The sequence below is a fragment of the Stegodyphus dumicola genome, chromosome 11, assembly GCF_044657685.1.
Source record: "Stegodyphus dumicola isolate Sdum_Otavi_A_Nest chromosome 11, ASM4465768v1".
Classification (NCBI taxonomy): Eukaryota; Metazoa; Arthropoda; class Arachnida; order Araneae; family Eresidae; genus Stegodyphus; species Stegodyphus dumicola.
Genome location: NC_140778.1, coordinates 65,553,398 through 65,575,618, shown reverse-complemented (window position 1 = coordinate 65,575,618; position 22,221 = coordinate 65,553,398). Strand labels below are relative to the sequence as shown.

The following is a 22,221-nucleotide window of genomic DNA, read 5'->3' as shown; positions in this document are numbered from 1 at the left end:
TGATTTAAAGAGACAGAATCTTTAAATCATTTGGCAATAGAAAGGCATAGTGGGAAGAAACCATGTGAATGTATCAACGTAAGAAGTCATTCGTGCAGAAAATTATTTTAAAGGTATACAGGCTTACGAAATAATTTGTATGCAAACATTATCTACAGGGTTATATGATTATTCATGCACGTTAAAAAATATGCAAGTGCTAGATATATTGGAGCTTCATATCAATACTTCTCTGCACATCATAGAAATCCTATTTCAACTTGTTTATGGAATGCATTAGATAGTATCTAAGTATACCTGTGTCTTGTAATACTTGGAAGTATATAGAAATATTAATAATGTATAATTAATGTGACCCATGATATGCCTTTTTCAGCTTTTGTGGAGGTGACAAATTTTACATCAAATTACAATCAAGTTTAAATACGCTAAAAGGAAGTGGTCTCAAACTCATAAGCTGTAGGTTGCAAGCAACCCATGAACCAATTTTATGTAGCCTGTGATGACATTTAAAGCATGCTGTAGAAAGATTTCAAGATTTTACTTACATTAAGTCTGAGATTACATTATTTTCATTTCCTTAAAAAATAAACAGAAATAATGCAGCAGAATATATACAAATGGTGATAATTAATTTACAGTACGATACAAAATCTTAAACAGTCATCACCGATGCTGAAAGGCAAAATATACATACCATCATTTTTGAGCTTTGCAAAAAATTACAAATAGCAAATATAAAGTATACTCTTTTAATTTGAGAATCCTTTAATTATACTTATGTATTACTGTAACCACCTTAACAGAAGTTGCCAGATTTTCAAAGCGTTCCAAACACTAACAAACATGTGCATTACGATTCTTCAGGCAAAAATGTCATAACAATTATTCAGTCACGCAATGTTATCATATTTTTTCCCATTTTCATTCCTCAAATTCAAAATTCCAATGATTTTTATGAATAAATCATGATGCTCTTTGCCTTAAAATTGATTTTAAAATATCTGCTTTTACGATCTATCAACAATGGGAGAAACTGCAGTAAAAATTATGCAGAAAATACACAATTTTTGATGTAAAACTCTAAAAAGAATGACAAGGAGATGCATTCGGTAAATTACCACTATTGTCAAGGTTTCTGCAATGCCTTGTCTCTAATGTTTTTCCTTCAAAGAGAAAAAGATCGTTGGGCATTTCTGAAAAAGAACAGCTAAAAAAAAAAGCACACAAAAATCTGGAGATGAATGTGCTTCCTCTTTTAATTTTTTAAGTAATATTAATTTAATAACAAAAATTTTTATTTTAAACTGTTGAAAAATATTGATACTGTAGGAATCTTTTTCAAAATATTTGCAAAAACCACCAACTTGTTCCCAATATGGAACTTTTACCTTTTCCTCTGTAAAAAATTGTCAAATTCTGCCAAGGTGGTTGCCTTAATATGTATGTACCCCTTTGGTTTTTCATCATATAAATTTGGATACTTTTGCACTTTTGGACATTTTACATCTTATATTGAGTCTTGTGCCATATTGCTCGCACGCAAAATCAACAAAATGCCTCCTGATAACTTGCAACTCTCTGATTGGTTAAACCTTTTTTGCTGCATGGTTTTTCATTTTCGATGTTTATATCAGCATGGTCAAATTCCTATTCCAAATCAGTTCTTTAGCTTACATTAATAGAGCCATCAAGTTCATGCGTATTTCTCTGGTTCAGAATTTTGCTGATGACAGCAATTCTGTAAAATTTGATGGTAGGTTAACCTATAGAAGAAAAGAAAAACTTTGCCTACAGAAGAACTTTGAAGAAAAAATCATTCTAATGGATTACATGCTTATATAATACACATTTAAAGATTCTGACTAATAATTTAACTAATCAATTTTGGGGGGTATTAAAATACATGGTTATTATAACAACTAGTGCATTGAATACAATTTAAATTACAGTAAACTCAATATGTCAATGTACAAAGCAAACCAAAATAAAAATGACTTTTCTTATCAGTTTGTTCATTATTATTGTCAACTGTGTTACTGTTCGTTGTATTACTCACATGTTTTTTCATCTTGCATAATTTTCCCAACAACATAAGGCTCTGAAAATGTTTTAAGCAGCTATGTAATTTTTACGTAGATACTCAAATAATTTATTATCTACATAATTTTCTTCGAGGCCTTCAGACAGCCAGGTCCCCTAAATTTTAAAATGAATTCATCCATATAACAGTTGTTTTCATCTTCCTAATTGATTTTCTTGTGGATTCTGGGTAGATGATCTCAAATTGAAGAAGCAATAACAGGGATTCAAGAAAAAGTAGATATCTACTGCCCTTGAATGGTTCTGAAGATCATTGTCCGTGGGGTGTCTCCCCAAGACCAAATGGGAATGGCGAAGAGCAGTAAACTTTGGTAGACAACACTGCATGCTGAATTATATAATTTGAGACTTCATGAGTAGCAGGGGATAACAATGAAAAGAGCCAGAGTCAGGATACATGCAAGTAGAAATAAAGGTATGCACTATGGATTAAGCCTATTATTTTTAAGTTTTCTTACATATGCTGTCCCAGAAGATAAGAAAGAGAATTCATGATAAATTATATTTAAAGTTTAATTTGCACAATGCATTGCATAAAGATCACTATAAATGTATTTCTACAATTTAAAATATTAAAAAAATCAATTGATAATTTTTAGCTATATAAATTTAGCAAATCCATAAACATAATTTGTCTCCCACGTCATGTGAAGTCTATAGCCTTGAAATTATTTTACCCCTAACTCATTTGTAAATCTGCCTAAAGGGGACGGTGCATACTGAAAGTAGTCAAACTTAGCTTGGCTAGTTTATCTATGTTACTGAATATGTACTGCCCGTTTTAGGCAAATTTTGTGGGTAAAATAATCTCAAGGTAACGGACTTCACATGAAGTGGAAGACAATTTTGTTTTTTATTGATTTGTTAAAGAAAAAAAAACCTTCATTAATTAAAATTTTTATCATGGATATAACACACTAATAATCCATATTTTAGGATATAAAACAAAGCAGTTCAGTAACATAAAATTTGAAATGGGACAGGCATTCTTTCCTACAGCCACATTTTATAAGATATATATTGAAAAAATTTTAATTTATTATATTTATTTATATTTTAAATTGTGGAAATATATTTATAGTCATTTTTATGTAATGCATTGCTCAAATCAGACTTCAAATTCTTTCTTTCTTCTGGGACAGCATATGTAAGCAAAATTTGAAAACGGGCCAGTATTAATATTATTGGAATAGATATTTCTTTTAAATTAACAGTATTGCAATACTTACTGGTAATTTGTCCATGAATATTTTTCATTTGCTATGTTCTTATGGCAACTTCATCCCTCAGAAGTGAAATAATTTACATAATGTTCGATAAAATTACTAAAAACGGAGCAAAATATCAGAGTGGATAATAGTATGTTTACCAAAATAATATTTATTTAACATATCTTCATTTGATTGATCCTGGGGAAATGAAAATAATATTATGTTTGCTAGCCTTACCTGAAAACAATATTTAATTTACTAGTTTTTTTCCCAAGTAATGCGAAAAAATTTACTATAAAATTAAATCCCCCTCCCCCGATTCTGGAGCAATGTATTGAAGATAAACTTCCAGTTACTCAAAATTCTATGTTATTTTACTTAGCTTTGATGAGATTTTTTGTTCAAAATTTAAAAAAAAAAACTAACTGAACTAATGAAGGTTTTAAGGGTGCTAAAAGAACATTTATATTTGATTTGAATGTGTGAATATTTGCAGCACTTTCTGATTTTGCACAACCCTTTTGAAAATTCTGCAATTGTTGGTGACAATTTTCGCCTAACCTAAGATGCAAAAGAGAACAACCATTTTAAGAAATGGTGGCATAATAAGTATTATATAAAACAGCAACTAACTAACAAAATTAAAATTGCAAGAAACACCCATAATAATCAGATGTAAATTTTTGTTCTCTACTCAAAGCCCATGCACCTATGCACACAGCGATCTCCTTTAGTTTCAAAATACCCCAGAAAAATGCAAAAATTCAGCACTGTACAGAACGTAGCATAGCTAACCTTTATTATTATCCCATATACCATTACGTTTTCATTTTTAAGAAGAATATGAAAATTGAATCAATTTGTACTGCACATGCTGTTGTTTTCTCACATTCATCACAATCTGCTTATGTTTAAAAAATCAGCATGGAACAAGCTGCAGCATCTGCATACAAATCTGATCATTTACAAAACACCACTTTATAGAACATGAATTTTTGAACTTTCTACTATCAGGCAAAATGTTATATTTCTGAAATTCATCAGCCCGTTTACTTTGCCGGTCTTTTTATAATTCCCTAAAATATAAAAATTTGCTAACTCGTCAAACAATAATCAAAAGAAGTACTCATGAAAAAAAAGGGGGGACGGTTTAAATTAAAAATTCAAAACATACACATATTTTTTACATGCATCTATATACTTTGGGTGGCTAGATAATATCTCTTTTCTATATAATGGGTTGTCTAGCTTGGTATCACAGTCTAGTGAATTCTTTAAAGATTTGGGTAGATAATCAGAAAGTGTCCTATTTATTGAACACGTAGATGTGTTTTCAATGATATTAATAAACCAAATTAAAAAACAAACCATTATTTAATCTACAACCCAGATAGCAGCCAGGACGTAGCAGTACAGTACTGATAATAACCAGACATCATTTTACTTTTTTAACAGCACTGGAGCAATCGTAAAAGTTATTTTGCATTCTCCTAACAAAGATTCAATTTTAAATCAATCTTTTTGAATGACAATATGACACAAATCATTTCATGTGGAAAGATATATGTGTCACCAGGGCTAAAATATGTGTGTTATCCTTAGCTGTTATAACATTGTTTATGTTTTCAAGAAACATATTGTTAATAAAAAGACTGTAAAGTGTGCCTCCATACATCACTGAATTAGCCACATGAATTTGTTTTATTTAGAAAGTTTTTACTATAGTCAAAATTATTTCCTGACGAATGCATGTTTTCTTGCTAGAAATAACAAGGTGGGGCACACATAATATATTGTTTTCCCTGGATTGTATTAAAATGGAAAGATCTTTATTTTTAAATTATTTATTTATAAGGAGAGGATGGGTTTTTACTTTCTTTTCGATTCTTTTTACTATAGGCAACAAATGGCAAAAGATTTTCTACAAAATGATGCATGTGCTAATGTTGAAACTTGAAAAATTAAATCTTATCACACACAGTAGTATTTTTTGTAAAGTATCGCAATTCTTATCACTTACCGTAGTATTTTTTTATAAAACAAGTACCATTAATAAATGGTTTTTAATTAACCAAGTCTCATTTTATTTGGCTCTTCTCTGTTGGAGTAAAGCTCCTTCCAAACTGGTCTGTTGCCATTAAAAGCAGAAACAAAACCTCACTTTAAAAGTGCATCACCCTGCCTTAGTGCTGAAACTTTCGCTTTAAGTGATATCATACCTGTCCAGTAGATGGTTCTGGATATTGGAAACTTCAGAGAAACTGTGTATTTTTGTGAGTATTTTGGCTTCGTATAGTTATATGTTTTAAAATTAAAACGAGTCCATTTTCTGATATATCAAAATTTATTTCATTTCTTGTTTTACACACAAAAAGAAGCAGAAGGGGATATGTGATAGGTTATATTAATATGTGAGAGATGATTGCAAAAGAGGAGATTCCAAAAGCTTTTGTTTTAATTAGCTTAGCCTAATGCGTCATCAAGTTGAATACTAATTTTTATTAGAATATCCCAGAAAAGCATCGACTGAAGGGCAGAAAAAGGATATCCAAGAAAAGAATCATTGTCTACATCTTATTTTATTTGTGAATTTTTTTCGAATGAAAATTAAACAATTTTTAACTGCATCCTTCAGTTTAAGAGAGTGAGGTTTTCATGGATTAAGACACTATAAAATTTGTTTCAAGATATTATTTGTCACTTTGCTTAATGAAACTGTTTACTGTATTAAAAAATTATATCTTTTGTCTTTAATATAATGTTCTAGGGTTACCAAATATCACAAAAAAAAAAAAAAAAAAAAAAAAAAAAAAAAAAAAAAGGAAGCAATTTCTAATAAGAGTAAGAATAATAATAAAGGAGAGAAAATTTGGAAAAGTTCTAACACATATTTTCTGCCTTATGTACACCTTTTTGCCCTTAAATGCAATGATTTCAGTTAGTCATCCGTATATTAATGAAGAGTCACTGCATAAAGTTTTATTTTATAAAATTTCTTTTAGTCTAAAACACATTGAAGTAACTGCTTTTATATAATATTTCTTCTGTTGCCAGAACAAAACTCATTCTAGGATTAGCAAATTTCCTAATGCTCATTAAATTAATAAAAAATTATTATAAAAATTAAACCTTTGGCCTTGATTAAGTAGGTGTGAAAGAAATGGTTATGCATTTTGAGAAAAACAAACATGAAGCTATTAAAATGCCTAAAATTATTGAATAATATCAGCTTTAATTGAATTTAAATAACTTAAAGTTGAATTTTTTCTAAATTTAACCCGTTTGACCTTAATGGACACATATGTCCCAGAGATTAGATTTCATGCCCTATTGGGTAAATGAAACCCACTTTTAAATGGGTTTTCATGTTTGCAGTGTTTGTAAAGAATTGGAGAACAAATATACAACTACGCACCTTGCAATACTTTTAGACTGCAGATGGCGCAGTTATATTTTTGAGCACGCTGTTTACTCGTTTCGATGTCTATTTTACTGTTTGAACAATTATAAATTAAGGCATATTTAGTATGAAATAGTTCTTATTAAGCAGTAATTTAACATTTTAATGTCAGATTTAAAAAATTCTTTTGGTGGGATATATTGTCCCAAACATACTTAACAGTGGGTTAATATGTCCCATCAGTTATCAAATTACAACATACTGATACATTACATTTATGTCTATGAAACATATATGAACTAGTGCATGTAACAGAATTTATGTTTTATAATATTCACATTATATATTCCCTTAAATTTTAGTTTTGTTTTCCGAGAAACGGTAATATCCTAGACGATTGGGACAAACAGTCCCAGTTGACAATATGATTAAGACATACTGTCCCAAGAGATTTCCAGGAAATGGGAAAAGTTAAAAACTTTACATTCATATCACACTTCTTTCAGTGTGTCAACATTAAATTAAACTACTTTTCGTAGTTAAATTATAATCAAGCAAAAGTCGGGTTGAAAGAGTTAAATAACACATACTGGAAAGCTTTCTTTCTGTATAAATAAGAGTTTTCCTAAATTTTGAAATAAATGATTTACTTGTCTCCATTATTTAAAACTAAGAACTTAGTAAATATTTCTAATTAGATAAAGAAGCAACCTTTTTTCTCCAACACTAGTAAATTTATGCGACCTGAGCTTTCTTCAAGGTCAACAGCTGTTTATAGACTTCAGCAAAGTAATCTTTTTTAAGTTCCTATAAAAGATAATAGTAGCTCATTAATTCTTTTAGATTTGATCGATATATTAGCATGAGTACGCTTTATGCCACCACCATTTCCGAGCTCATATTACTTTATTTTCAATTATAATATTTTTTTAGGTCAATTTGCCGTCTCAAAGAGCATGTATTTTGTCTTCTTGCTGCTTTGTATTTCTTACTTTTCTTTGCGATTTGAGAATATTGTCATTTGTTTTTGAAGAAATCATAATATATTGTCCCTTTAAACATTTATGAAAATATTAAAAAGACAAACTTTGATTTTTCAAAATGAAAAAAAGACTATGATTGTCTAAGTGGAAAATCAATGATTCACAGGTGATGAATCCAGGATTATCTATTGTCAATACGGATATTGAAAAGAAAAATTATTTATAGAAAATGTAATGAAAGTTATTTATCATTTGGGTTTACTTGGGATGAAGATGAAATGGACCCTCAGTCTCAGTGTGTTGTTGCGGTGAACTACTATCCAATCAAAGTATGAAACCATCGTTTCTTAAGAGACATGTCGAATCTAAGCATGTCAATTTAAAGGAAAAAGCTGAAGATTATTTTAAGAGGATATTATCATAATTACAAAAATAATAAACAAGTAATAAAAGGTTTTGTTACTTCAAAAGCTCTGGAAGCTAGTTACCTAGCAAGCCTAAGAAATGCCAAGACTATGATTATTATTATATTATAGACTGGGCAGGCTCAGAAACTTGCAGAAAACCTATTATATTACCAGTAGCTAAGGATATCGTTTTAACATTATTGAATGAAAAAGCAGCTAATGAACCTAATAATATTCTTTTATCACATGATACAGTAATTCGATGAATTCGTGAAATTCCATAAAAGAGACACTTATTCAAAAAATAAAACACATTGCAACTGGATGAAAGTACCGATATAACGAATTTTGTTCAATTTTACATACATTTCAAAGAAGATACACAAACTGCAAAGTAATTGACAATTTTATGTCTGAGAATGGTATTCCTTGAGATAAGTGCATTGCTCTACGAAATGACGATTTTAAAAGGAAAACATTCCAATATCATTTTCTCAAACATAGAAAGTCACACATAAAACTAAATTTACTCACTGATTTCATTCATCATGAAGTTTTAGAAGCCAAAACAATCCCCGAAAACTTGAAAATCGTTTTGAATGAAGCTGCGAAAATTGTTAATTTTATTAAAAGTAAAACTTTAAATGTAAGGATATTTACGATTTTATGCCAAGACATAGGCAGTGAACATGAAACGCATTTGTTATATTCCACAGTAAGGCGGTTATACAGAGACAAAGTTTTAAATCGTCTTTTTGAACTTTGATCAGAAACCCTAATTTTCCTCAGTGACTCAAAATTTGAATTGCAAAAATGTTTACTTAGTGAATTATGGTTCATGCATTTAGCATATTTAGCTGATATTTTTCGAAAGTTAAATGAATTATATTTAGGATTACTAGACAAAGTGTGAATTTGTTTACATTTAAAGATAAAACAAATGAAATGATAAAAAAATTCAAGTTAATTATCAAAACATTGCATAATAATATTTTAAGCTTTAAGCTCATTTTAAGCTACTTTAAAAATTTTTCTAATTGTAAATAATGTGAATATAACACAAAAATTAACATCCAACATTAAAAATTTTTTAGCTTCATTCATAAATATTTTCAACATGTATTTTCCCGAGGATTATGAAAAAGAAAATTGGATTAGAAATCCATTTTGTTCAAATGCACATGAAATTTCATCTTGTGAAGGAAAGGAACAAATAACAGAAATTTTCTGTGATTGAACTCTAACTGAAGATTTCAAAAATGACACACTTGTAGTTTTGGCTGAACTGAAAAAAGAATTTAAAGCCATTTCTAATACAACTAATAAATTTTTATTGCCTTCTTGCACAACCTATTTGTGTGAAAAAGGATTTTCTTCCATAATATATTTGAAAAATAAACACAGAACAAAATTAAAAGTGGATCGGTTAAAATTTAGTGAAATAAGAGTAGACATTAAGAAAGGGATCTCTGTTAAAGACGCCCAAATTTCGCACTAAATTAATTTTAGGATTAAAGTATTATAACTTAAATTTTGATGATCAAAATGGAATTAATTTTTAATCTAATTTTTTTAATGTGTGCATATTTAATACAAATAGTCAATATATTGCGCAAATGGCAAAATACTTTTTTTAAATATTTCTATCGAGAAATTGAAAAATAATAACGGTAAAATATAGTGATGGTACTAAAGTTTTTCAGTTTTTGTTTACATGGTATGCGTTAGTCAAAAGGTTAAGAACCGCAGCTATAGATTATTATCAACCATATCTTATTTATGATTGACTAGCAGCTTCGCTGTCAGCTTTCGTCTGGCTTTTAAATGTACCGGAAAAATGGCTGAAAGAAACACCAAACGTTAAATTTAAAAACTGCATAGAATTTTACTCTGCAGAACGACTTCATAAAAAAAAGTTATTACATATAACAAAATTACAATGTGTGTGATTATAGCAAAGCCTCGAGGGCTATCTGCCTAAAGGAAGGGATGCCTTTCGTGGAGGTCTTTCTAAGGGAAACTGGCTCGTATACACGTTACACATGGGGAAAACCACGAAAACGCCCATGCAGCCAGCCCGTTCGCGGGATTCGAACCTCGGACCAAACTACCAATGTTCAGCGACTTTACCGCTCGGCCGCTGGTGGGCCAAAATTACAATGAAATAAGTAATAACCCTTAATACAAATATTAATTATCCTAAAACATAAATTAATCAACTTTCCTTAGCAAAATCTTAAGAACTCAAATGGTATAAAGAAAGTTAAGAACTTTGTTTCTTAAAAAAATCGCTCAAAACTTTTCAGTATCTTAAAACCAGTGAAATGAGCAATAAATAACATAAAAGAATACAAAAAACAAAAAATTCTGAAAAGCAAAGTATAATTAATGATATTTTATCTTATAATTTCAAGAGGAAAAAAATACAATGAAATAAGCTACATCCCTTAATACAAATATTAATTATCCTAATAAAAAATTAACCAACTTTCCGTTGAAGAAAAAAAAAAATCATGCAGAACTTTTCAATATCTTACAAACAGTAAAATAAGCAAAAAATAACATGAAAGCAACTCAAAAAACATAAAATGCCGCGCAGAATTTCACTCTGCAGAACAACTTTATAAAAAAAATCAGTAAAAATGCATTATATGTATATATAAATGACAATGAAATATGCCAATCTCTGAAAAAGAAGTGACAAAAGAAATAAGATGAAAAATTGTTGCCAAACCCATATTTCTAAAAGAATGAAACTATTCAAAATGATGTGATTTCATCAAAAATCCATCAACAACAATAAGACAGGAAAATTGTTGCCAAAAATCACATTTTTAAAGATGTGAGAAGTGCACTCGAAAGCTTCATTAAATTTTTTTTTTTTTTTAAATACAAAAATATTATTATTTTTCCAAAATTCTTTTTGTAAAAGCAGTCGCAAGGATGAAAGTTTAACGTGTCCAAAAATCAAAGAAAAATAAACTGTACATTTTAAAAAATAAACTTTTTTAGAAAAAATCCCGTTGAAAAGGTGTTAAGCTCCCTTTGTTAAATAAATTCGTATTTAATCGATTTATTGAAACACGAAATTTATTTTAAGTTCGTAAAATAGCTAAGTGCCTGCGTTTCATGACGAGGTGAAAATGGAGTGTGTAGAGCAAAATCTCGCTTTCGTATAGCACATTATGTCTCAAAATGACGCGATTTCATCACAAAACATAAAATAAAAAACATTCTAATTCGAATTTCGAAAAAATCGCTTCAAGGTGCACTGGCTCCTGTCTAGATGCACCAATGTACCAAATTTCGTAGCCGTGGGTCTATTAGCTTACACGCAACACGAACGAAAGACACACACAGACAGACTCTTTCTTTTATTATATGTAGAGATAATTATGGTTAAACACTCTTAACAAACATCAAAATTTTCTTTTAAATAATGTATTTAATTACTGTACTAACTTTTAAATTACAATTCTTTTAATTTCTATAATTCTAATTAACTGATAATTCTGATTATCCACACCCTACAAAAAAGTCACAAAGCATTGAGGAAAAGCAGAATGTTGCAAGAAATATTTATGGGGCAATCTAGATATTATCTGTGCATGTAGAATCTACATATCTGACCCAGATGCTTGCAGAGTAATATCCCTCCTATGGAAATTTCAGTATTTTAACATAACAGTAGACAGCACACTGTTGCTCAATTAAAAGCTTCCTGTATGGTATTTATCATTCTCATTTTAGGATTTCAGTGTCAAGTTTGTGCATTTCTCTGATTTTTTTTTTTTTTTTTTGGAATAATCTCATTTCAACAACAACAATGCAAAAAACTGAGAAATATGTACATCTTTTAAAGAAACAGGCAGCACTGGATGCTTTACTAAAACAGATGTAAAGACAACCAAACAAATATTTCTCTTAGTTACCAGTAAGTGACCAATAAGTAGCAAATGCTTTTTAGTGTCACTGATGGGTCAGCGACTTTTTGCTTGGAGTGTGGATAACCAGAATGTACCACATATTTTTATAATTCTGCAGGTATACATATGTATACTCAGGTGCCCTATTCTGTTAACTGGTGGAGGATTATTTCTACAGAAAAGCTTACTGCGTAGTAAAATGTAGGACTGAGAGCGAACAGAAAAGAAAAATTCTAAAATTCTAATTCACAGAAAATCCAATAAAAGGGCAGTTCGTAGATTGCAACCATTTCTCTAGCATTGCCATTGCTTTCTTTTATTCATCTTTGCAATTTACACATACTCATCATTGCCTTTACACATGTAATTTATGCTTCAGTTATTTATAATTTTTTTTGTCCGATTTTCACAGTATTTATTCTAAAAGTAAAAGGTATACGGTTGATCTATGGATTATGGTAACTTGGCGATTTTTTGGCGAAAATTTGGCGACCAACTCTGCTACAGCAACTCTCTATTTTTTTTCGCCACCATTTTGTCTTCACGAAGTAAAGATATGTTTCTTTTCTTTTTATTTACTGAACACTTTTTCCAACAATCTATTAGCCGAATTACACTTATGCTAATTATTTTATGTAACAAAACTGCTTAATCATGACAAATATTAACTCCAAAATTGGGAAAAAGTGCAGAATCACAAACTCCTTGCGCGTTTTTCAGAATAGCACATACACATAAACCATTTACACGTCGACTTATTTTTACTTAAAAAAACATCCCAGAATTGCACAAAAATGGCATTGCACACACTTTTAACTTTATCCATCTACACTGCTATTTTCGGTACTTACGTATTAACGTAACCAGGCCAAAATTCGCATAAATTGCCAAATTTGGCGACCCTACTTACGGTAACCCTACAACCCTACATGTTATACGTAGTTTTGTAAAAAGAGCATGTGGAGATTCACAATATTTTCCTGCATTTTCGTGCAAATCTTTGTAATTTATTAGCAATTAAACCCTTCCGGTTTCGAATTTCAAGAAGTTCCAGAATTATGTTTTCAGCGGAAATCTTTTCGCTATTGCTTTTAGCACTGATTGAAAACCGTATTCGCCATAACCATGTACACGTCGACTTATTTTTACTTAAAAAAACATCCCAGAATTGCACAAAAATGGCATTGCACACACTCTTGACTTTATCCATGTACACTGCTATTTTGCACGTGGAGATTCACAAAATTTTCCTGCATTTTCGTGCAAATTTTTGTAATATTTAAGAAAATAGCAGTGTACATGGATAAAGTCAAGAGTGCATGCAATGCCATTTTTGTGCAATTCTGGGATGTTTTTTTAAGTAAAAATAAGTCGACGTGTACATGGTTATGGCGAATACGGTTTTCAATCAGTGCTAAAAGCAATAGCGAAAAGATTTCCGCCGAAAAAATAATTCTGCAACTTATTCAAATTCGAAACCGGAAGGGTTTAATTGCTATTTTTTATTTTAAAACAAAATAATATAAAAAACTGTATTAAAAAATATCTGTAATTAATAAATGTACATTTTCTTTCTATTCATACTTTTTTACTCAAACTTACAAATCGCGCCAACCTGGTTGCGATAATATGTAAGTACTCTATTTTCTCATAAATTACAAAAATTTGCACGAAAATGCAAAAAAATTCTGTGAATCTTTAAACTCGGTAAAAAGTACATATATGAAATTACCTGATCGCGAAAAAGTATATACCCTTTCCAAGGATGAACATTTCCACGTATAAAATAAATAAAATATCCAAAAACTTTTACCTCTAAATTATCTATTATATTATAAACGTCACCATCGAATTTATACCACAAACATTAAAAATAATTACGAATACTTAGTGTCAAATATTTAAATTATTTCCATGCACGTTTACTTCAATTGAAACGTTTACCAAATTCCTACAAACATAAAATTCACAAAATAACTATCATTTAATTAAAATATCACTAAACCATGTACACGTCGACTAATTTTTACTTAAAAAAAATATCCCAGAATTGCACAAAAATGGCATTGCGCATACTCTTCACTATATCCATGTACACTGGTTTTTTCTCATAAATTAGAAAAATTTCACGAAAATGCATGACAATTTTGTGAATCTTTAAATCCGGTAAAAAGAACATATATGAAATTACCTGATCGCGAAAAAGTATATACCCTTTCCAACGATGAACATTTCCACGTATAAAATAAATAAAATATCCAAAAACTTTTTGAAAACCTCTAAATTATCTATTATATTATAAACGTCACCAACGAATTCATACCGCAAACATTACAAATGGTTACAAATACTTAGAGTCAATTATTTAAATTATTTCCATGCACGTTTACTTCAACTGAAAAGTATACCAAATTCCTACAAACATAAAATTCACAAAATAACTATCATTTAATTAAAATATAATTAAATTCAAAAACACTACTTAAAATATAAATAAGCACATACATTAAATTAATAAAAATTAGCTTACAATCCTAATTACTTTAAACTAAATCATTGCTAATAACGATTTTCCAATAATACCAAATTACTTTACTTCCACCTTACATTTAGAACAATGCATAAAAATAATATCCTCAAATAATTAAAAATACTAACTTACCTAATCTTCTTCAGAATCTTGCTTACATGGTGGATACACTTTTATTATGGATTCAATAAAATTATTGAACGATTTTTTTTGCGAATTTTTCCTCCACTAAATAAAAAGCAAGATTCTCTTTATCACATCTAGAATTCACTTTAGACAGCGCCATACAATCCCAAAATTATTCAACCCTACTTCACACAACACACAATGAAGCTTAATACAAAATAATATACAGCCACAGATATTTTTCCAAATTCCCCCCTTTTCTCATTAAAGAACCGTAATTCGTCCATTAATATCACGACATATCCCACGATCTCTCATTTTCCTCACACAAAATAATGCGTAATCGGAACTGAGTACTGCTCACATTATTACCAAAGTCCCAGGTAGTAACTTTTATCGCCTCCAAAATGTCGCCAAATTACCAGTTACCATATTCTAAAGATCAGCCGATTTTCTCATGCCATACTCCTCGAGATTTTGAGATGAATACCTTTATTCATTTTTTGCAGGAATTCCACTTTTTGTTTAATGAATATCGAAACATGCTCTTGCTAGGTAAATCCTGTTGCAGCTCTAGAAGTATTTCGGCATAATCGAGCATTAAAAACGCTGTAATAGTAACAACAAAGAATAATAAGCTGGATCAATTCATAAAGTTAAGGAACAGTGGAATCCACTATATTAACTCAAATTCCTTGGAATCAGTAAAGCATAATTTTAGCCTAGCTTAATGTCGTCCAATATACAATACTGGCTATGTATCATGAGATAGGAGACGGAAGACAAGTTGTTCTGCTAAATTTTGTCTTGCTTCTATCACGCACTGAAACAATTAAGCTTGAATTGTATTAGTTTAGGTACTCATTATACTTACGTCTAATTCTTGTACATGCTTAATGTTTATCCAAGGTCTGAATAAATAAATTTCCACATATACTTGCACTTATCGATGGCTGATGCTAGATATCTTACCACCTAATGCAATCTCTGCAGGTTCTAAATTCTGCTGCCAAATGCCTCCCTAAGTTCTATTTTTTGTTGCCCCTAAATTTCAGGTCACAGTGCTTTCCCTAAATTCTAAACATTTTGTCATCCCTTAATTTTGTTGCTTCATGCTTCTCTTAATTCCAAAAATTTTGTCTTCCCTCAATTCGATAATATGAGCTCTGGCGCCAGTTCTGGGTTTATATGAAAACAAATCAGTTATTCTTAACTTAAATACCACTAAATGTAATCTTGGCACAGCTTTAGTATTAGTCCTTTTTGGCGAGAAATTTGTTTGGCGACATTGTGGAGCAATAAACGTAAAATTATGATAACCTTGGTAACCCTAAATACTGAACTCAAAAACATGCCGCCATTTCTGTTCACGTAACTTTATTGAATTTGGTAGATATCAGAGCTTTGATGGCAGGAGGGATAAATTGCATGTTTTTCTTAAAGTAACGTTTGTGTTAGGAAAGCACAGCATTTAAAATATTTTAAAAAAGCTAAAATTTGATAGTTAAAACTGATGCTTTTAATATTACATCACATGAGTCTTGACATTTTTTCATATGTCAACTCTGCATATTATTATAAACTCCATTTCCCAAGGAAAAAAAAAACCACATTTTGAGTAGCATAAGGTAAACTCTTTGTGTTTCCTTTGCTAAGGAGATCAAAATTACTATGGTCTAAAAATACTTTTTTGCCTCATATTAGAACTATAGGGATGTGTAATTGCATGAATTCATATCAGGTCAAATCAGGTTCAAATCAGGACCAAAATTATTGCTTTTATAACATTTTTATAATTTGACTGACTATAAAAAATATAATGTTGCTTAGATTATGGAATATATTGCTTATAATTTACAGTTCTCAAATTTTGTAAATCTTACAACCTAATAATAGCTGTATATGAATAACCTTCACTGAGTATTATTACTTTTATTAATAGTATGTTGACATAACAGTCGACTTTTTATTTTAAATTTTATGCAAATTTTCTACATTACTTAAACATTTTATCTAACAGAAATCTGAATTTTTTGTAATAAAAACTCTATAATAAAAGTAAGAGTACAATTTATATATAAAAATTTGACTACATGGCAAGCACTTAGGTACTGATTTCAATGTCTTTAAATGTTATTATTATAAAGTTTAGATATATTCTTATTTAGTTAAGATATACTTTTATTCTCTTATAATGTTTAGATGTACAGTTAGTCTAGTACAGTTAGTATTTAATGTAGATCGGATTTTGTTGACAATCCGCCATTTTTTCCCTGATCTTGAAAGCCGGTATACATTGACGACCGAAGTTTGTCGCCAAATCAAAAAATCGCCAGAAGGACCAATACTAAAGCTGTTCCGTAATCTTTTGGTCTGAGTATCATTAACGAAGTCTATTTTTAGCATACAGAAAGAAATTCTTGTTAAATTTTTCCTCATCAACAGTCCTTAGAGCATTTAACTAGAATCATCGCCAAGCGTAATGTCAACATAAAAGGTTACCATACCCTTTGTTATTCAGTTATATATATAAAAAATTTGTTTAGGCGTGGCTGCATGAGTCATTACTCAAGTTGTCATATGCTGATAAACACATAGTGATGTATGTATCACTACATATATATACATCAAAATATAATAAATCATACAAAATATAATAAATAATGATTCTTCAGGTTGATGTCAGGAATATAAACTATTAGTACTGTAAAAAATCAATGTCATTTATACGTAGAATATTTCAGTTCGAGATGTTTGCCAAGCAGATTACGGAGCCAAATTATTGATCACACAAATTTATGCTAAAATAATTGTTTCTTCAATAATGAAGTATTTTAGCCAAAGTGAAATTAAAAATCAAAACTCTCCTCATGTTTTATTATCAGAGGAAAAAAATCAAGTGCGCAAGCATACAGCATAGGAAAGAAAAAAAGGTTGGTGGCTTTGAGGTCCAAATTTTAGATCATTCGGGATATTCGACATCCAGATCTCAGACTTTGTACTGTATATGTGAATTAGCATTTGTTTTTGAACTTAATAACTTTTTTAAAAAAGGAAACAAAAATAAGGATAAGATACATCTCAATATAAAAACTGAAACATTTATATTAAGACTTAAATTCATTTATATATCTTGATAACTTCAATGTTTTTCTACCTATTTTACTCTTTGCACTGTAAGCAATTTATTAAAAAGTATTTAAAGTTATAATTTAAAAAAAAAGAAAATTTATTAAATAAAATAAACAAAATTACATAAAACATTTTTGAATAAATATGTAATACATATGGATTTCTTACCTGCATTAAATATTTTTTTTCAACGATTCATTCTTCTCAATGTCTTCCTATATACTTTATATACATGCGGGTTGCTTGGCTTGGCATGTCCAACATTTCAGATCTCAATTCTCTTTTGCAAAGCAAGATGAGGAAACCTTGTATTATATTTCCAATGTAACATCAGGCAACCCTTTTGTGAGTGTTATGAACTGCAGCATGGATTTGCTACTGTAGCTAGGTAATCATGGCCTTCAGGATTTTTCACCATAAATGAAAGTATCTAATACACTAGTTCATTGCATGAACAATGCATCACATTTAAATCAATAAACACAATCCTGTGATAGGTATCTGCAATGAACTAAAAGCAAATTTAAAAGAAAGTATACATAAGTACACGTATGGGTGAACCATTCAGCCACGTTTCAGAATTTCATTATTAGAATTTTAAAGTGGTGACAAGCACATGATCCTCATAATGCATTCTGGTAGGTGAGAGATATAAAGATTGAATACTTACGAGTAAGCCAAAATGTACTGGAATCTGTAAGCATACTGCTGCTATGAAGGAAAAAATAACATATTTTCCCAATAAGCTTTCGTTTTACTTGGAATAGCAAATGTCGCTTCAAATCAGTATTCCATTAATATGATGTGAGACTTATTTTGCATGAAGTTTTTTTTTTCTCTCGTGCGTGTGTTACATACTTCACACGCACCTAAAGTTTCTCTCCCGTGTGAATGAGCATATGGTTGTTTAAATTACACTTTTGACTAAATGACTTCTTACATACTTCACACACATAAGGTTTCTCGCCTGTGTGAATGAGCATATGGCTGTTTAAACTACCCTTTTGATTAAATGACTTCTTACATACTTCACACACATAAGGTTTCTCTCCTGTGTGAATGCGCATATGGTTGTTTAAATTACATTTTTGACTAAATGTCCTCTTACATACTTCACACACATAAGGTTTCTGTCCTGTGTGAATGAGCATATGGATGTCTAAACTACCCTTTTGATTAAATGACTTCTTACATACTTCACACACATAAGATTTCTCTCTTGAGTGAATGAGCATATGGTTGTTTAAACTACACTTTTGATTAAATGACTTCTTACATACATCACACACATAAGGTTTCTCTCCTGTGTGAATAAGCATATGTTTGTTTAAACTACACTTTTGACTAAATGATTTCTTACATACTTCACACATATAAGGTTTCTCTCCTGTGTGATTGAGCATATGGCTGTTTAAACCATTCATTTGATTAAATGACTTCTTACATACTTTACACACATAAGGTTTCTCTCCTGTGTGAATGAGCATATGGTTGTTTAAATTATACTTTTGACTAAATGACTTCTTACAAACTTCACATACATAAGGTTTCTCTCCTGTGTGAATATGTGTATGCCTGTTTAAATAGTTCTTGAGACTAAATGACTTCTTACATACGTCACATGCATAATGTTTCTCTCCTTCATGAGTAAGCATATGGTGGTTTACAGCAAACTTTTGATTAAATGACTTCTTACACATTTCACACTCAGATTTCTCTCTTGTGTGTATAATCGAATGCTTATTTAAACTATTCTTTTGACTAAATTGCGCCATACATACTTCACACACATAAGGTTTTTCTCCTGTGTGAATTAGCATATGTCTGTTTAAATTGTCCTTCACACGGAATGACTTTTTACATACTTCACACTTATAAGGTTTCTCTGTTGTGTGAATAGACAAATGCGTATTTAAATTACTCTTTTGATTAAATGACTTCTTACATACTTTACACTCATAAGGTTTCTCTACTGTGTGAATAATCAAATGCTTCTTTAAAGTACTGTTTTGACTAAACGCCTTCTTACATACTTCACATGCATATAGTTTCTCTCCTGCATGAGCAAGCATATGGTTGTTTAAACTACCCTTTTGAGTAAATGACTTCTTACATATTTCACACTCATAAGGTTTCTCTCCTGTGTGAATATGCAAATGCTTTTTTAAATCGCACCTTTTTCTAAACGACTCCTTACATACTTCACAGACATAATCTCGGGAATGGGCAGGCTGCATGTTCGTTTTCGCGGTTTTCTCCGTGTATAACGTGTATACACGCCAATTTCATTTAGAAAGAGCTCTACGAAGGCATCTCTTCCCTTAGGCAGATAGCACGAGTGTGCTTTGGCATAATCTCAATAAACCAACCAACCTGTGTGAATAAGCACATGGCTTCCTGAACTACACAATTCAGTAAACATTTTCTTACATACCTGACACAAGGCTTCTCTTTTGTATGGAAAATTGAATCCTTATTTAAAACGAAGTCTCACCTGAATAACTGATTCAATACCTAATACACATATGGGTTTTCTTCCTGTTCCCGATGTATGCCGAGCCTAGCTACTGTTGTTCGAGATTTGCAAGAATCAAGAATTAACCGCTTCCCTAATAAACTTTAAAAAAAAGTTTTCCATCTAATAGTGGAAAGCGTTTCGCATACTTTCAAAATTCCCGAAAAAAAAATATACGACCAACATCAGACAGTTGCCACTCTTACAATGTCAAACTATGAAAGAAATATAACACCAGAGGCTAGATTTTAATAATACTTCCACGTTTTGATTGTTGGCATATACTTAAGGGCAAATTTAAGTACAACTGTTTTCGGACACGTGTTTTGAAAATACGTTTTAGTAGCAGCTCCTGAGCTGCCTTAACAGCGGGATCTTAACAGCGCTGCCTAGTCTGGACAGCGGTGTCTAGTCTGGACACCGATCGAGGTAGACATCGGAAAATTAAGGCTCCTAGCTAAGGCTCCTTTAATATATAGGAGCCTTACTCCTAGCCTTAGGAAAATCAGTCGGGATTCGCTTTTCACTCGACAGCAGTCGGGAGAGCGAGTCTGACCTTCGTCAAAAAGAGAAGGCCATGACATTTCGATCTTTCCGTCCAGTGTTGTTGGAAGGTTATCTGGATTTTCTAAGGTTTCTTCCGAAATATAACTTTACCATATTCTGTAATTAATTAAAATAGCAAATACAAAATAGGATTTATATATATATATATATATATATATATATATATTATTTTCACTTTGTAGGCTTTTATAAGGTATTTTAAATAATTTTTGTGTAAATGTAAATATGATGAGCGAGCCGATGAGTGAAAAACGAACATTTTATAAAAAATATAAATATTAATTGAAAATTGCTCTTGCATGATAAATTAGCAAGCAGCTCTTAAGATAACAAAATCAATATTTTACATAAACTCAAGTATAAATTCATTCGTGTTTCTTAGCAAAAAATATAAATGTTAACTTCTATATCTCCAACATATGCAAATGAAAGATTATATAAAGTAGTTAATAAATGTGACTAAAAATATTTCCTATAAAAATTTCGTACATACATTTTTAGTTTCGGCATTTTAGAAATATGGCAGTTTACCATGATCGGCTCAATTCTAGAATGCGTTGCACCAGTCGAACGTTGTTTACTTATTTTATTTGGCTTGCAAAGGATTTCTTATGACGTAATATTGGCTACACTTCTTCCTAGAAACAAGTTATACGTATGCCATAGGTTCATATTTAAAGAAAATTTAAATTATGTTTTAACTGAGTTTAAATGTTAGGTTTATAATGTTCTACGCGAGATTTTTTTAATTTTAAAGCTAGTTTTGTGTGTTATGTGGTACTGTTAGCATTTAACGCCAAGGGTTTTCTGTCAGAAATGTATTACTAAGATACCAAATGATTGAAAACGATCATTACCAAACGATTGAAAATATTGAATGCATGATTTAAAAATTATAACCGTAACTTCTCAAAGTACAGAAAAGGCAAGGTTCACTTGGGAGGAGGGCTGTGTGATCACCGAGGCAAGCGGCAGCACGATCGCTGCGCTCCGTAAAAAAGTGAAAATATTTCCTTTCCTCTTGGTGATTATCAATTAAATTTCTTTGAAAAATGTTTATTTTTCCCCTACAAAACCTATATCATTCCAATGAATTTCGGCTCCGATGTTGACGAGAATAAAACAGCGGACAATGTAAGGATGTACTCCAAAAGCCTGGAATTTTAAGATAAGTTACTTTTCTTTCATCTAAACTAAATCAAATTTCTATAAATAAGTGCCTTTAAATCAATAAAACTTAATTTTTCATCAGTTTAAAGCATTAAAAAATACTTGAAATTGTCATTGCTTGTGGCTTCCTTTGTGTATCAACTCGAAACAG

The 22,221-nt window shown here is 30.4% G+C and overlaps 1 protein-coding gene across 1 annotated transcript; it reads right to left on the bottom strand.

Annotated features, from left to right (window-relative positions):
• Positions 1-524: 524 nt before the first annotated feature.
• Positions 525-20,517, bottom strand: LOC146994055 (uncharacterized). The gene is made up of 2 exons (XM_085826782.1): positions 17,987-20,517; positions 525-1,766 (listed from the first exon to the last, which is right to left on the bottom strand). The coding sequence occupies exon 1, from the start codon at positions 20,053-20,055 to the stop codon at positions 18,688-18,690; it is 1,368 nt and encodes a 455-aa protein (XP_085682908.1). The 5' UTR covers positions 20,056-20,517; the 3' UTR covers positions 525-1,766; positions 17,987-18,687.
• Positions 20,518-22,221: the final 1,704 nt, after the last annotated feature.